Genomic DNA, 18,122 nt, shown 5'->3' with positions numbered 1-18,122 from the left:
TCGGACGCTTAACCGACTGCGCCACCCAGGCGCCCCAAAGACATTTTTTAATCACTAAGTACTTTATGGTCACAAAAAGTAAAAAAAAAATAATCTCATGACATGTATATGATCAACTAAAGGTTTTCAAGTTTAAAAGAGGAAATAACTTTGGGAATGGAATTATTAGCTCAAAGAGAAAAAGGAGTGAAACAAAATGTGTACTTACTGAAAAGTTTGTTCATGTATAAGTGGTTGATGGTGAGTATATTTAGATTGTTAGATACATTGTAAAGTGATAGGTTTATTAAAGTGTCAGTACTTAAAATGTGTGGTAAGTGCATTCTTTGCAATCACTTACATTACAGTTTGAAATAGTCTTGATGTCAGCTTTGAAATGTAGGTGAGATATATATTTTCAAAAATGTTTTAGCTGGTAGGAATGCAAAAATGTTTGAAAATCACCCGTTTATAAAACACAAGCCCTTCCTCCACCTCTTTAATTATCCTCTTTTCTAGCCTCAGTCAAGTTAGACCAACCAAAAGGGACATGTTAATTAGATCACACGGGTGCTTAGTCCCTTTAAGAATCACCTTCACCAGGTTTCCTTTAAATTTTATATTCTTGGCTTTTATGGAAGGCCACTGAAAAAGAAAAAGCATTTGAAATTTGCTTAGTTTTGTTGTGATGTCAGTGTCTCTGATTTTTTTTTCTAGATTTAATACTAGGACAGCTTTGTTTCCCTTATTAATTGGTATACTTCCTTCTCTCTGACCTGATATCTATATAATTTAATGTTTCTCTTTTCACCCGGGATCCTAAAAATTTCAGATCCACTTTTGATGCTCAGCTCTGTATTGATCACTATTAATCTTTTCAAAAGGAAATTTGTTTTCTCCCTGTCGCTGATTTTTTAAAAATTAATTTTTATTGTGTGTTCTTTCTGAATGTACAAAGATCCTTTTCAGAGATACTTATTAGAAAGGGATGAAGTAAACATTTTTTTAAAAATTAAAAAGATTTGTTTTTGTATTCCTTCCAGCACCTAAGAGGAAAGAATAGTCTCAAAAATTATTTGAGTTATTTGAGTATTTCCACCCTAATATACATATTATTATAAAATACATTAAATTTTGGTTTGAGGGTTAGCCTGTATACTGAGATTAATCAAGGTTGGAAACTTTCTCTAATATTAGAATGTGTGTTTGCAAGTTTAATTTTGTGATATAAGAAACTTCTGCTTTACTTTTTCTTATGCTGAAAGGGAAGATTACAATTATAAGAGTAGCCTTAATCTTGTCCCATTAAAAAAAAGTGTTTGCTTGGGGCACCTGGGTGGCTCAGTCTGTTAAGCGTCTGACTCTTGATGTCCACTCATGTCTTGATCCCAGGTTCGTGGGATTGAGCCGCGTGTCGTGCTCGTGTTGAGCATGGAGCCTGCTTGGATTCTCTGTCTCCCTCTCTCTCTCAAAACCAAAACCAAAACCAGTGTTTGCTTTATAATTCTTAAGTTTATGGCAGATTGGTAGTTATTTAGAAGGATTCAGACACACAGCTGGGCATAAACAGTGACTCTTTGGCACTCTTCAGGTGAGAGTGGTAATAAAATTTACTGTTTTTGTGACAGTTTCTGGGAAAACCAGTTAGTCCAGTTTTTCAGATTACATGCTACTGTTTTGGAATACAAAATTCATTAGTGAAAAATTCTGTCTTCTGAGCTTTCAAGCCAGGTAAAAGGAGAAAAGAATAAAAACCAAAGTAAGATCAAGAGAAAAGTAATACAGCATACTCTTGAAAAATCTCTTACTCCCAGTGAGGAATGCACTACCTCATCAGTCAATGGGAATTGTGTATCTTGAATATTTGTAGCCAGCTTTTTCTTCTAATTTTTACTTATTACACCAAAAACCTGTTAATGAAAAAAACAACAACCTTCCCATTGTAGAACCAATAGTTTTATATGTTTCGTGCTTCCTTCCAGTCTTTGTGGATTCAGGATTCATTTAGAAATAGTCCCTGCTGTCTCTAGTCATCCTTTGTAACAAGGGGAATCTTAAGAGGCTCCACTGTTTGTGCATACAAACAGTTGCAACGTATTTCTGTGTCCATTGATGCCATCTTGTTCTAATACCAGCTGAGCACATCGTTCTTTATTAAAGAATGAAAACATTAAAAACCAAACAGGGTATTGTTTAGTGATCTATACTAATTATAACTAGTGACAGGAAAAGTTCTCCGTGAGCTTCTTTAGGATAAAATATTGACTATTTCATAGTTTGGGTGGCTTCACTTATGGCCTCAGAATGCTCTAGATGTCATAAATCAGAGGTGTCCAAACCTTCTGTGCATCACAGAATTACTAGGAGAGCTTTTAAAAATATACCTTCCTAGGCTTCACACTTTTAAAGATGGCATCCTAAGTGGTAATTTTGCAGCCTGTCAGTCAAATTTGCTCACTTTTAAATCAAAGTTTTTGAAAATATATCTACAAAGATAAGAAAGCTAAATAGCTAAGGAATAGTCTTATTTAAGATGAGTATGTCTCAGGGCGCCTGGCTGGCTCAGTTGGAAGAGCAGGTGATTCTTCGTCTTGGGGTCGTGGGTTAGAGCCCCAAGTTGGGTGTAGAGATTGTTTAAAAAAAAAAAAAAACTAAATAAAAAAGAAGACTATATCTCCTAAAGGTAAGCACATACATTGGGGGAAAATTGAATAAGATAAAGGAATGACAAGTACATACAGAGAAGAAGGGGTGGAGGGAACGAAGGTGGAGAGGGTGGTGATGGAGACATATTTAGTAGTGGGTCCAAATCCTACTGTAATTGTGATAATTGTCACTTTATTTTGATGCTTACCTTTCTAGGCCTTGATAACATTCCTTAAGCAGAGTTCACAAACCTCAACACTTATAGGCCTCAGACAGGTAATGCAAATATGAGTTGTTGAAGAATTTTGCTAAAGGAGAACCTTGACACTTCTTGTGAGCAGCTATACTAATTAATTATGGCCTCTTGTGGCCAAATCAAGTCTGGTATTTCTAGATCTTTGAGTTTTAAAGAGAAGTAGAATCTGGGTTTTATGTGATATCTCCATATTTGCAGATGTTGGCTCATTTATTAGACACTAAAAACTGAACGAAATACATTTATGGGTTAAACTTCATCCTCCTGCAACCAATTTGCAAATCTTTGTTTTAGAGTAGTCATTCTGCAAGTGCTTCCTGGAGCAGTCAGCATCACCTGAGACCTTAATAGAAATGCAAATTCCCAGGGCCTACCTCAGATCTCTACTGAATCAGACTCTCCAGGAGTGAGGCCCAGGAATCTGTGTTTTAATGAACCCTCTGTGTGGTTCTGATGTGTGGTGAAGTTTGAGAACCAGTGTTTTGGAGTCTGGAAGTTGATAACACAATTTTTATCTGGGGATAGTTGTAAAGACAGAAGTTCACTGAATATCCTGCAGATTTATCAAGTATATTTCTATATAAAAAATATCAGGTATGTTGTCTTCAGATACAGATGGCCTTTTATATATGTTTTTTGCCAGAATCAGAACCCACAATGATTAAATCACATTTTGTTCTTTTTGTGCCCCCCACCTTCCTTGCCCCTGTATACCCCATGGTTAGAGCCTTGCAAATGAACTTAAAAGGAACTCTGTGCCACGTTTTGACTTCACTAGAACACATCTTAGGTTTTATTTACTGATTGATTAAAAGTAGGGGGATGGGTTAAATAGATGATGGGGATCAAGGAGTGCCCTTGTGAATTGAGCACCAGCTATTGTATGGAAGTGAATTGCTGTATTTTACACCTGAAACTAATATTACACTGTATGTTAATTAACTAGAATTTGAATAAAAACGTAAAGTAATGGATAATGAATTAATAAAAAAGAATTCAAATTATATTTATATGTAATATTTATTAACAAAAACATGCTTATATTCACAGGGTAAACCAGACTTGAATACAACATTGCCAATTAGACAAACCGCATCAATTTTCAAACAACCAGTTACCAAAGTCACAAATCATCCTAGTAATAAAGTGAAGTCAGACCCACAACGAATGAACGAGCAGCCACGTCAGGTAAGGATCTACTTGGTTCTCCAATCTTATTTGTCAGACAATTCTGGTATTTTTACCAGACATAGTTCAAGTAAACTGGTTAAAATGGAAAATATTTGGAAAGAAAATTGTTTTATGTTCCTAGGCTATTACATGAATGCTGGACAATAAGTCTAATAATATTTAGGTTAAATGTTTTAAGAAAAAAGTTAATTAAAAATATATCTAAATTAATATTATGGACTACATTTTTGTGTTTTTGTGTGGTAATGTACATCAGATTTGCTTTTGCTAATCTTAGTTTAGATTATCTTTCCAGGGATAATATTTCCTAGGAGGCTGAAGCATGCAGTTTGTGTTGCTTAGTTTAAAAATATTTTCAATTTTATACAAACTACTTTTTGTTCTGATTTCTTATTATATGACAGCCATCCCTCCCCTTTTGAAAAACAATTAAATAAACTTTGTCAATAAGGTATACTGTCCTGTGACTTCCATTTTTGCAGAAATTCAGTTTAATAAATTTCTCTTTCTTTATGGCTTCAAACTGTATGGCACCAGAATCTGTTCTTAGGAAAAAAGTATTATCTGAAAGGCCTCCCTGCTGTTTAATAATGCCATATAGCCAGGGGAGGGAGACTGGATAAAATGCTTACCTTTCCAAGTAACCTTGCTTATTCATTCCCTAATCGTGGTCAAAAAGTTTAGGTACTTTGGGAATTTTTAGTAGCAATTGGGGTGAGGGAGTGGAGGGAGAAACATCTGTGCATATTTTTTCTCTCCTTTCTCTGCCTCCTCCCACTTACAGATTAGAAATGCTGATTTACCTACGACGATTATCTTTTGCTCTCATATTCCCCGTTTAGATGCCTCACTCCACCTTTTCATTTGAATTTTGTTTTTCACTAGTCCCTCAAGTGTCTCATCTCCAGACTTCATAAAGGATTGGGCCAAAACTTTCAGACAGTTGCTCTAGAAGAAACTACCTAAAGAAATTCAGTTCCCACATCCTCTGTAGTGTTTTTTCCTCTTCAGGTCAGCCAGGAAAACAGAAGATATTTGGAGCCACATTGGATCAGCATCTTGCTATAGATGTCTCAAGATTTGAAGTTCTAAACTTGCTTTACTGTTGGTCCCCAAGAGATTCAACAGGGGCCATGTAAGTGTATCACATCCAATATAAAAGATGCGTACCTGCATGTGCCTTTAGGCTCTTGTCACCACTTAGGTTTTCTTTGGGCCATTCAGTATTCTGTGCCAGGCTTTTCCCTTCTGTTTTACTACTGCACCCAGTGAGAGTCACCACACCACTGGTAGTGTTAGTATACTCATTACAACAGGGAAGGAATTCTGCCATTCTGAACTTTGCCCACCTTGATAAAGCCATTCCCCGATTATGTTCTTTCTTAGATACTGTCTAAAGTCTTGAACATCTTGTCCTTTGGCATTTTGGTGATTTTTAAATCATTTCCTTGTAAAGATTTTTATCAATTGAAATTTTTCAAAGTTTATATGTGGGTAAGACAGTTTGCTTCAAAAAGCTCGAAAGATAATGAAAGTGGAATAACTATTAATAATAGTTTCATATTGGAAATTTGAGTTACCTTATTGAGAATAGGTAGTAGATGGATTTTATCCTCATCTTTTCTTTGCCAAGTCATTCTCAATATAGTCTCTAAACCCAAATATTTTAAAGACCAATTGAGTAGCAAATTACGATTATTTAAACAGTAATTCTTTTCTGTACCTAAGTTCAGTCACAGATTTTAACAATTGTAGTAATTGTATTTACTGGGTGTTTACCTGGCTGTAGGGGACACTGGTAACAGATTTTTAAAGCTGAAATAATCAGGTTAGTTGCTCCTTATTCACTGATACATTGAGTAGTTTTACATTTTCCTCTTTTATTAAAGTTTCTGAGATTGTTCTCAAATGAAAAGAATATACCAAAAAAGCTAAATCCCACCTCCTTCCCCTGCCCCACCCCCAAATCTTGTATCAATTTCAACTCAGATCTTTTGAGGATTTTATCTTCCTTTTTGCTTGCATAGACGAGAAGTGTTAAAATTATTTAGGAGGTTACTTCCTCAAAAGTTTGAACTGTTTCTTGCTTTATCCTCACATCACCTGGTGGTTTTTGCTGGGTGTTTTTGATTATACCAAGACATTAGTTGTCTTTCCCCCAGCTTTATCTTCAACATAAGAATTGAGGGAATATTTGACTACTGTCTCACTAATGGGATTTCAAAATAAAGGACAGGGCGTTGGGCAACTATAGGAAAATAGAGACAACTTCTATATTATTGTTTGAGAAATCGTAATCTGTCATTCTGACTATTTCATTTTAGATTCAGGCTTTTTAGTAAAGGAAAGATGTTGATTTAAGTTATATTTTGGTGTATATATGTCAGATATGTGCTAATCAACTATTGTTGAGGAGGTAGTTGACAAAAAAAATAAAACATGTAGGCAAAAATAATTCTTCCACTGTGCTTTCACACAGCCTGGTTGAACTAGATCGGCAGTATGAATTGCCACATATTCCATTTGGAGAACTTCTTTTGATCATTCAGTAAATAAACTAGACAGAGTGGTTTCTGTTTTTGAGATAGATATAAATGTTTTTGTTTCTTAACCGTGTCGCAGTCTTTTAATAAAGTATTCAAATCTAGTGGTATTGTAATACTTAGAGACCTAGGACTGGGATTGGATTTTTGGATCTTAACTAGGTTCTACGTTGGATAATTTGAAGTGATTAGTTTACATGTGATGCAATCACAGAAATGAATAATTCTGTCTTACGTGGCAAACATCCTATGCCTGCATCTTTGTGTGGCTGTCTGATTTGATTTCTGTAAAATATATGAATTATAAATATCTAGTGCATTGATTCCTTGAAAATACCTTAGCTTTAAAATTGCAAATTAGGGCATGTAAGCAAAAGTGCATTAAATGGAATTCAGCAATAATATCTGCCTATAATTAAAACCTAGTTATGATAGGGTAAGTAGACATTTATATATATATATATATGTATATATATATATATATATATATATATATACACACACACACACATACATCCATACACACACACATACTATCAGCATATTTGATAAGTGCTTGTCTTTCCCTTAGATTAAACAGAAATCTGGAGTGGGGTGGGGAAACTCGACCAACTATAAGACTATTATCCCAAATAGTAAGATCATTGAAATGTTCTTATTTGGTCATATATATAAAACACCTCCAAAAATCTTTTTAATGTGACATAATTATGATTTTGCTGTTAAGGCTGTCTTTCCTAGCTTTCTTCCCTCAGTATATGAAGAACTCACATTTCTGTTTCCTTCTCATTTCTTTGATCCTGTCATCTTTGATATTTTCTGGTCTCTCACCTTTTCTTTTATCCTCAACTCAAAGAAACTTCATTTTTGAGCCATTACTTCTTCCTTTTAATTATTATATTATAGGATGCTCATAGGCTGGAGGTGTTTTTGATAGTCTTTGAATATTAATTACATTTCTTCACTTTTTTTTTTAACCAAAAAATAAATTTTTAAGAATTAGCAAAAAAGTGGATTTAAATGTTCTATTTGATACTAGATTTTTTCCTTTTATTTGCTAATTCTTCTTTCAAAAGATATGAAATTTTCTTTTACTCCCTTCTAGAAGTCAGCCTTTTTTTTTTTTTAGAATGCTTTTTTTCCCAGCTTTATTGAGATATAGTTGAGACACAACATTGTTTAAGCTTAAGGTCTACAACGTGATGATTTGATACACATATACATTGCAAAATGATAACCACAATAAGGTTAGTTAACACATCCATCACTTCACATAATTGCCATTTTTGTTGTTGTGGTGGTGGTGGTGGTGGTGGTGAGAACATTTAAGATCTTTCTTAGCAACTTTCAAGATACAATACAGTATTGTTAACTATAGTCACCATGCTGTGTATTAGGTCCCCAGAACTTACTCCTCTTATAACTGGAAGTTCATACCCTTTGACCAACACCTGCCCATCCACCCCCACACCTGGCCACCACCAATCTACTCTTTGTTTCTAATAGTTCAGCTTTTTTAGATTCTACATCTAAGTAAGATCATATATGTCTTTCTCTGCCTGGCTTACTTCACTTAGTATAATGCCCTTGAGATTCATCCATGTTGTCAGAAATGGCAGGATTTCCTTCTTTTTTATGGCTGATAATATTTCTTTATCCATTCACCCATTGATAGACACTTAGATTGTTTCCATGTCTTGGCTATTGTGAATAATATTGCAGTGAACATGGGAATACAGGTATCTCTTCAAGACAGTAATTTCATTTCCTTTGGATATATACTAAGAAGTGGGATTGCTGGATCAAATGAGAGTTGTATTTTTAATTTTTTGAGAAACCTCCATACTGTTTTCCATAGTAGCTATGCCAGTTTACATTCCCAGCAGTATACAAGTGTTCTCTTTCCTTCACATCCTTGCTAGCATTTAATATCTCTTGGCTCTTTGATAGTAACCAAGAATGGATATTTTAAAATATGTTAGAAGAAACTTTTAAGATGAAGTTAAATTTTAAAAACATATACACTTTAAAGACATTGTGTATGAAAAGTTTGTAAAATATTTCAGTGTTACCATAACCTAGGAAATTACTCTTCATTCTGGACATTCTAAGAGCATTTACTTTTTCGTAACCTTGAAAGGTTATTTCTAGTATAGACTTGTTTTAGTTTTTTTATGATTGAGAAATAGAGAAGCTAAAGCACAGAGTTCCGTGGAGGATGTTATATTCCTTTTCTCTAGACAAAAAAATTAGCTTCCTGGGCAGAGGAAGTGGATGACGTGTTGTCCTGAAATACTTAAAAGTATTATTCTGGGTGGTGTAGGAGGAGAGGTGCCGTAGACAAAGGATCAAATAAACAGTACAGACATATGCTATAGGTGTTCCAGAAGGTGATTTTACTGTGGCTAGGGTGGTTGGGGAAATCTTTAGAAAAGATACAGGACATATGCCAGACGTTGCAGGTTGAGTGGGATTTAGAAAAGCAGATGGGAGGGCGAGGACATTCCAACTAGGGAGAGTAGTGTTAGCAAAGCTATTGTAGTGGGAATGGGCAGGGAATGAAAAGACAAGTTGTTTGCAGATCAGGGTTTTCATGGGAAGTAGTGGGAGCTGAAAACGTTGTAGCGCGTTTCCTTAAGTGCCAATCTTTACAAATTTTAAAAATGTTATAATTTCCTAAATTTATAAGAGAAAGATATTTGGGATAGACAAAAAAATTCTCATCATTCCTTTTTTGTAATTCAATTACAGTATTGTAGCATTTTATATGTATATATATATTTTAATTTTTTTTAATGTTTATTTTTGAAAGAAACAGAGTGTGAGCGAGGGAGGGACAGAGAGAGGGAGACACAGAATTCGAAGCTGGCTCCAGGTTCTGAGCTATCTGCACACAGCCCGACACAGGGCTCAAACCCATGAACCACAGGATCATGACCTGAGCTGAAGTCGACACTCAACCGACTGAGCCACCGAGGCGCCCCAGCATTTTTTATATTTTTTCAATCTTTTAATACATCTTTTGATGATATGTATGGGTATATATATACATATATATATATACACATGCATATATTGTACATATGTACACACACACACACATGCTTAATATTTATACATACCATTATATACAATTTTAGCCATGTTTTATATAGTTTATGTGCTATAACTTTATAATCAATTTACATTATTCCAACAGCTGTGTATTATGCTAGCATATGATTTACTTAATCATTTTCATATTGTTATTTCTATTTTTCACTATTGTAGGTAGTACTCCAGTGAGTATCTTTATATAGATAAGATCCTTCCTATATCTTACATTGTTTCATCAGACTAGATTCCCAGAAATACAATTAGTATTAATGTCTGTAAGTTTTGACTCACATTGGCAAGTTGATTGCCAAAAGATTGCACCAATTTAAAAGTCTGCGGATGGGGCGCCTGGGTGGCTCAGTCATTTAAGCGTCCAACTTCAGCTCAGGTCATGATCTCACGTTCCGTGAGTTTGAGCCCCGCGTCAGGCTCTGGGCTGATGGCTCAGAGCCTGGAGCCTGCTTCCAGTTCTGTGTCTCCCTCTCTCTCTGCCCCTCCCCCGTTCATGCTCTGTCTCTCTCTGTCTCAAAAATAAATAAACGTTAAAAAAAAAAAATTAGAAAAATAAATAAATAAAAGTCTGTGGACAAGTTATGTGCATTCCAGTTTTAGCTTTTCTTCATTGTCACTGTGTATTATCAGTGCTTTCTCTTGTTGGTAGTTCAGTGTATAAAAATGGTATTTCATTTTAAATTTTCACTTATTTGAATACTTTTGAAGTTGAACAAACTAAAGCATTTGTGTTTAACTTTGCAAATGAGAAATGTTTAGAGGATTTTGAACACGGGAGTAGCTTTTTTTTTTTTTTTTTTTTACCCCTGTGAACTGAATGTGAGCATATGTCCTTGTGGCTTAAAGCTAATGCCCGCGTCTGTACACCCCAGACACATTCCCCCTACCTTCTCGGACATCTCACTCGATGGATTATGTCATACGTATGTTTCACCGTCAACTTCTCTTGCGAAACTGGCTTCTTCCCAAAAGCTTTTAAATATACACAGATCTTCCCCATTTTAAAAAGGTATTCATTTTACTCTGTGACCCTTTTGCAATTTGTTTTCTCTTTTCCTTTTACAGTACAACTTCTTGGAATTGTGTGTATTTAATATCTACCTTACCTCTTAGTTTTGGTATCTTGAAACACGACTTTTGTTCCCACTGCCCCGTGGATATCTCTTATCAAGACTGCTGATGATCGCTATTAAATTGGATGGACAAATTTCCACCCTTAGATTGCAGTACTTAACCTGCTCTAGCTAGGCACTGTGACTACCCTGCCTTCTGAAATACTCTTTTATTCTGTAATGCTCTACTCTCTTGGTTTTCCTCCCTTTTTGTTTTTTCTTATTCCCCTTCTTAGGTTCCTTTTTCTCTACGCATCTTCCTAGGGAAAACTGTGCATTCTTCTTTGTATGTAAAGCCTGTGCAGATGATTTCATTCATTCTCATGGCTTCTGTTGTCATGTTAATGATTTCCAAATCTACGTCTTCATTCTGAGCTCCAGTTGTTTGTATCTCTCCATCTACTAACATTATTTGCTTGCAAGTCTCATTAGCACTTGTGATTCATCTTGTGTAATCTCCTTCATCATCCTATTTAACCAGCCCTTTCTTTTCTTTTTTTTTTTTTTTTTAATTTTTATTTGTTTTTGAGACAGAGAAAGAGCATGAATGGGGGAGGGTCAGAGAGAGGGAGACACAGAGTCTGAAGGAGACTTCAGGCTCCGAGCTGTCAGCACAGAGCCCGACGCGGGGCTTGAACTCATGGACTGTAAGATCATGACCTGAGCCGAAGTCAGATGCTTAACTGACCAAGCCACCCAGGCACCTCCGGCCCTTTCTTCTATGTGCTTTGTTTATCTTAGTGAAAGTACCACTGTCCACTCAGCTGCCTAAGCCAGAACCTGAGCATCATCCTAGACTCTTCCCATCGTTTACCCTAAACCTCTGATTAGCCGACAAGTCCAGTTGACTCTGTCTCCTGAATGTTCACTTGCTCCATCCCTGTATCAGGTAAATGTCATTTCTTCTCATCTCTTTGCTTCTTATTCTCTTCAATTTATTCTTCATATTGCATCCAGAAACTCCACCTGACACGAAGATCTGACAGTGTTACTCTTCCCAAAAGCTTTCAATGATTCCTATAAGGTTTTAGGAAAAAAACCCCTAAGTATGATGTACAAAGTCAAAACACCTAACATGACTTACAAAGTCCTTCATGATTTGGCTTTTGCTTATCTTTTTGGCTTCACTTTCTTTTCTTGTTCTACATGCGAATCACATGAAAGTTTTTGCAGATTTTTGAACATGCAATTGATTCACTCCACTTCATGGCCGCCTCCTGCCCCTGCATCCCCTGGTCATATTTCATCCTGCTTTCTTTCCTACATTTAATTATCTATATTCTACTCCTCCCTCAAGTGTGAACTTAGGTATCATTTTACCTGTTCTGAAAACCTCTAACTGGTCAAGTCTGGGTTTAGAGATCCTCCTTAGCATCTCTCCCTTCTCCTTTTCTGATCTAACTGTATTAGTTACTCATCACTTTATCCACAATATCTCCACTATGTCAGTGTTTAATATGCATTTGTTGACTCAATGAATTAATTAGTGAATTTTTTTTAATTAAAAAATCTTTAATTGAGCCTTCAACCTGTGCCAGGCCCTTACCCAAGTAGTAGGGATACTTCAGTGAACAAAATAACAGCCCCTGATCTCATGGATCTTACCTTCTACTGTAATAGGAAGAGAGACAGACAAATATGTACATAATGTACCATGGTATGATAAGTGCAGTGAAAAAAAAACACATAATATATGGTCTTCAAAAGCAGAGAAGTATGGAGGAGAACATTCTAGACAGAGGTCTTAATTTGGTTATTGTATGTAATATAAAGAATGACTTAAGGCTAGGAAAACACCAAGAAGCTATAGGAAATTAGGGCACAAATGATAAGATCTGCTTCATGCTGGTCATAAAGTAATGGATGAAATTTGTTGACTATTCAGCGGTGCTTATGAGAAGAGTCTCAGAGGGGCGCCTGGGTGGCTCAGTTGGTTGGGCATCTACTTGGGCTCAGGTCATGATCTCACTGTTTGTGGGTTTGAGCCCCGCTTCGGGCTCTGTGCTGATGGCTCGGAGCCTGGAGCCTGCTTCAGATTCTGTGTGTCTGTCTGTGTCTCTCTCTCTCTCTCTCTCTCTCTGCCCCTCCCCCACTTGCACGCGCGCGCTCTCTCTCTGTCTTTCAAAAGTAAAATAAAAAATAAAAAAAAAGTCTCAGAATTTAGGTAACTGGGAGAATGTTGTCACAGGAATATGGAAATAATTGAGGCGGGTAGCTCATGGTGGTAGATGAGTACCTAGTTCTCTCTCTCTGCTCTCGTGTTCCCAACATAGTGTATCATGTTTTTAGTTAAATAGGTCAAATAGTCAGGGTTTACATTATTATGACTGGAAATATTCATGGGTAGGGCAGATAATGCCCAGTCATCATCTGAACGCTTTCATAATTTGTTGTTGTTAATCTTAAGAATTGTATGCTAGGTTTCTTAATAGTTCGTCGTCTCTAATGCATCAGTACTTCTGCCACATGCCCATCAATCATATTTTTCTTATGCTGAAATCCATGGCATTCCTTGCTGTGTTTTTCCTGAGTCCCCTCTACCCCACTTGGGCTGAATTTGTTCTCTGGTCCTGCCATGTAGCTGCAGCTCCGGGGATTTCCTTTGCTGCACTTCTGCGTTGGAATTTTCTGGATTTCTGTCTTCCTCTGTCTTAATATATACCTTCTGCTGTAACTAATCCTCTAGTACCTTTCTCATAAAATATAGTGGGAGGTAAAGGTTTTGAGAATCTGCACGTTAGAAATAACTTTATTCTGCTTGGATGCAGTCTGGTTTGACCCAGCATCATTGACTGAAAAGTCCATTATTTTTCATTGCTCTGCATTGTCGAAATGCAAATGTGTAAAAGTCTTATGAAAGTTTTTGGACTCCCAGTTCTATTTTTGGTCTGTGTACATGTGAGTCAATTTCTACACTCAGTTCTTTTTCATTGGTCTGTCCTTTCTTTTCCAGTACCTCACTGTCGTCATTATTATAGTTTCATAAGAATTCTTGATACTTGGTCGTATGCATTTCCAGCTTTGTTAGTCTTGGTTCAGGATTATCTTGGTTAGTTTTGGCTTGTTGCATTTCGACATACGTTTTAGACTTACCTTGTCCAGCCTTTTTTTTTTTTTTTTTTTTTTTTTTTTTAACGTGTATCTATTTTTGAGAGACAGGGTACCAGCAGGGGAGGGGCAGAGAGAGAGGGAGACGCAGAATCCTAAGCAGTCTCCGGGCTCCGAGCTGTCAGCACAGAGCCCGGCATGGGACTCGAACTCACGAACTGTGAGATCATGACCTGAGCCGAAGTCGGATGCTTAACCAACTGAGCTCCCCAGGCGCCCCAGATCTTACATATTTTTAAATGATTTCTAGATATTTGGTGTATTTTGATACTACTCTAAGTGATTACGTTAATTTCTTTAATGTTCTACTTGTCTGTTGCTAATATGTAGAAATAAGCTGATTTTGCAAATTGTACTGATTTATCTTTCTAAATTCACTTATTAAGTAATCAACGAGTCTCTTCAACTTTATACATGAACAAACATGGTCATCTGCAAATGAGAGTTTTATTTATTCCCTGCTGATCCTTAAACATTTGTTTGTTTGTTTGTTTGTTTGTTTTTTGTCTTATTTCACTGGCTAGGACTTCCAATATGATCTTGTAAGAGTGATAACACGTATCCCTGTCTCATTGTGTTACCAGGGAATGTTTTTAATGTTTCTCCATTAAGTATACTTGCTGTAGGGTTGTTTTTGGTAAATACCCTTTATCAGATTAAGGAAATTCACTTCTATTCCTAGTTTACTGAGACTATCTTTCATAAATGGGTATTGAATTTTATCAAATTCTTTTCTCTAGTTAAGTGCTGAAATGGTTTTTATTCTTTTCTGTTAATATCATGAATTATAGTAATTAGTTTATGTGGTGGATTGCATTGTTTGAGGTTTTTTGAATGTTACACAAGCCTTGAATTTCTGGATTAAGCTAAATATGGTCATGATGTACTATCATTGTTATTGCTGTTTAGATTTGTTGTTATGTGGGTTAGAATTTTTTGCATTTATATTCATTAGAGAGATTGGCTTGTGTTTTCTCATAATTTTCTTTTCAGTCTTCAGTATCAAGGTTTTGCTGGCTTTATAAAATAAGCTGGGAGGTGATCCTTCTTTTAACCTTCCCTGGAAGAGTTTGTATAAAATTGGTACTTTTCTTTATATGTTTGGAAGAATTAATTGTGAGGCATCTCAGCCTTTTTTTTTTTTTTTTTTTTTAAATAGGAAAGCTTGAAATTACAGATTCAATTTATTTGATAGGTACATGGATAAATATTCACATTTTCATTTCTTCTTGTATCAGTTTTGAGAATATGTTTTTCTAGGAATTTGTGCATTTCATAATTTTCACATTTAGTAGTCTAAGACTTCATAATATTTTGACAAGCATTACATGCCCACCTTGTGTAAGTTCGATAGCACTCCTGACAAAATTTGGACAAGTGGCTACAGCAGATGTACCACACCTGCATCCCCCTCAACTCTGAGTTTTGCTATTTGCTTCGTTTTTCCAGCCTCTTGAGCCCAAATTGTTATCTTTTACACAGTCACACGAATCGAACTTTTCCTTGATTTACATAGTAATTTTCTGGTCATGGTCTTACACTTTCTTCCTGGGCCACTCTCACAAAATAAGAAGGTAGCTTGGATTTGGCTTTTGATGTTTGCAGGCCATGGTATTTAAGTTAAGTTGTTTTTGCTGACCAGAACTAGACAACTCAGATATCATATGGGGTTGATTTGAAATAGAGCACTTTATAAACTGGCCAGTGAATTTCTTCTGGGCAGGAAACATCATTCCTCTGTATAGCCCTAACCCAGTGTCTTGCATATTTAGCTTTTCATGAGTCAGTGAATATAAAGTGCACATTTTCTGGGTTTTGCTTTAGTCTACAAATACATGACAAGGTCCTTTGTTCTTTGATTAAAGTTAGCAAAAGCCTTAGAAAAGTGAATCAAATATTCATTGAATTTATGAAATCCTAACATTAGAAAATGAAAAATTCAATAAATATTTTATATTTTCAAAGAATTTACTCATGTATCATCAGTGTTTTGATGACCTTCTGAGATGGTTAAGACTGTTACTGGTAATTCTATTTTACTAGGGAAAATACATCCAAAGAGGTTAAGTGACTTGCCTAAGACAGCACATCTGTTTAATAGTTGAGTCAGGACTAAAACATTCAACTCTCAAACCAGTGTCTTTCTGTTACCATGTACTCCTACTTAGCCACAAATTCATCCCTAAAACATTTGAGTGCCAACTCTGTGTCTAACATCATGCTCTTGATAGAGAGAAAGATTCTGCAGATTAACACTCTTTAAAATGGTGAGATGTTGAAGGTCATTTTTTTGGTTCTTCTATTTTACAAAATATTAGCACTTTGGTCCTCGGACATTTTACTTATTTATTTATTTTTAATGTTTATTTACTTTTGAGAGAGAGAGAGTGCGCGCGTAAGTGGGGGAGGGGCGGAGAGAGAAGGAGACACAGAATCCGAAGAAGGCTCCAGGCTCTCAGATGCAAACTCACAAACCATGAGATCATGCCCTGAGACGAAGTCAGAGACTTAACAGACCGAGCCACCTAGGTGCCACTTGTCCTCAGACACTTTACAAGGTGTATCTGTCACATTTATGTACTTTAAAGATTTGTTTTTGTTAGGAAAAAAATGCTGATAGTCTTATTTCTTTGACTATTACCATTAGAAATTTTAATTTGTTGCTTAATAGTAATAGAAAATACAGAAATGTAAAGAGAACCATCATAAAAGGCAGAGTTTCGTAAGTCTTCTGCAGCAAGTGATTCAACAGTGAAGCAGGGTAAAAGAGGCTTGAATTAGGAATTGGATTTGGTAATTACAAGGCTACTGACCTTGGGCAGGTCAGTGTTAACATAAAAATAGGAGTAGAGTCTAGAAGGAAGAGAATGGATGGAAGGTGGAGAAATCAGAGGGAAAGTTTCCCTCCTAGTAGAAAGAGGAAGTTGGAGCTGGTCTGAGGTAAAAGTGTGCACAAGGACATTTTTAGGTTATCAGTGTTGGAGTGTATCTGTCTCTTCAGAAGAAGCCCAAGGAGAGGAAGAGGGAAAATGGAAAATGTGGGAGGAAAAGTTGGGCAAATTGATGGGGCAAGGTCAGGAGAAGGCAGAAGGTAAGACCAAGAGCCCTGTGTAGGGATAATCTTAGAAAGGTAGCAGGGTGCTTATTCCTCTGAGACAGGAGAAAAGTCAAGGAAGGTAAATGGCCCAGAGGGGATCTACTGTGGAAGGGCCCTTAAGCTTGGCACAGAGTCTGTTACAGCTTCTCGGCATGGGAACTAACGTTCAGCTTGTGGTATATGTTTAAAATACACAATGAGAAATAGGAGTTCAGATATGGGAGTTTTAGTTGAACTTTGCTTAGTTTCATTATTGAAATTTGAGTGTGTTTCTATATAATCAATTTGTTTATTTTTTTAGTGGAGATATAATTTCAAAAGTTAAGGGAGGATGCATTTTGAAACAGTATGTGAAGGCTAAAATCAGTTATAAGTTTTTGTGTGGCTCATTGTGGGGAGATGGCTGTTAGTTTAGAATTGCCCAGGCCCTACCTATAGCTACCCGTAAAGATCTTATGGAAATTAACATGGTCAAGATCAACCTTTCATTCTGTTTTGTTGCTTTATCTATACTTGAATACCTAAAATCATTCTGAACACAGATGTGCCTTTCTCTGTAGTCAGTGGCAGAGTTGCACGTGCATATGGTCTCTCATCCTTTGGTAATAGCAGAGAACTCCTTCTAAAATCTGTATGGACAGACTCTATCTAACTTACGAGTTGGGATGTAAAGTGTCATGTTTCGGTTGTTTGGAACTCTAACATCGTCCAGCAGAAATCATATATTCTAAATGGTTCTAACATCCCAGACCAGCCTATAAACACCATTTAATCTTAGGTGTGTCTGAATTATTAAAAATAATCACTGTTTATAACCATGTTTCTATCTTGAAGAGCCTTAAATTTCACCTCTTAAGAAAGGTTTCTCCCACTTCTGCTTTATCTTACTCACACCCTCATCTGGCAGTGACAAAAGAAGCACCAAGCTCTAGGCCATGTAGGGTGGTCTTACAAGGTCCAGGAGTGAGAAGCTGGGACTCTTGGAAGTTGAGAAAGGAGCTGACTGCAGTCATAGCATGTGCCACTGGAGGGCTCTTCTTTCTGTACAGCTAGGAGGTTTGGGCCCCTCGCATTGTAAGCCT

General features: G+C 36.3%; 1 protein-coding gene across 1 annotated transcript in view; it reads left to right on the top strand.

Annotated features, from left to right (window-relative positions):
- The window catches only part of MBD2 (methyl-CpG binding domain protein 2), a 66,794-nt gene that overhangs the window by 29,969 nt on the left and 18,703 nt on the right, over nt 1-18,122 (top strand). Inside the window, exon 3 of the mRNA XM_045459445.1 lies at nt 3,932-4,069. Within this exon, the coding sequence (XP_045315401.1) occupies nt 3,932-4,069 (138 nt within the window). The remainder of the gene's footprint in view (nt 1-3,931; nt 4,070-18,122) is intronic.

This window comes from Leopardus geoffroyi, chromosome D3, assembly GCF_018350155.1.
Source record: "Leopardus geoffroyi isolate Oge1 chromosome D3, O.geoffroyi_Oge1_pat1.0, whole genome shotgun sequence".
NCBI lineage: Eukaryota > Metazoa > Chordata > Mammalia > Carnivora > Felidae > Leopardus > Leopardus geoffroyi.
Note: the sequence above shows the minus strand (reverse complement) of the source record. Positions and strands in the feature narration are given on the sequence as shown.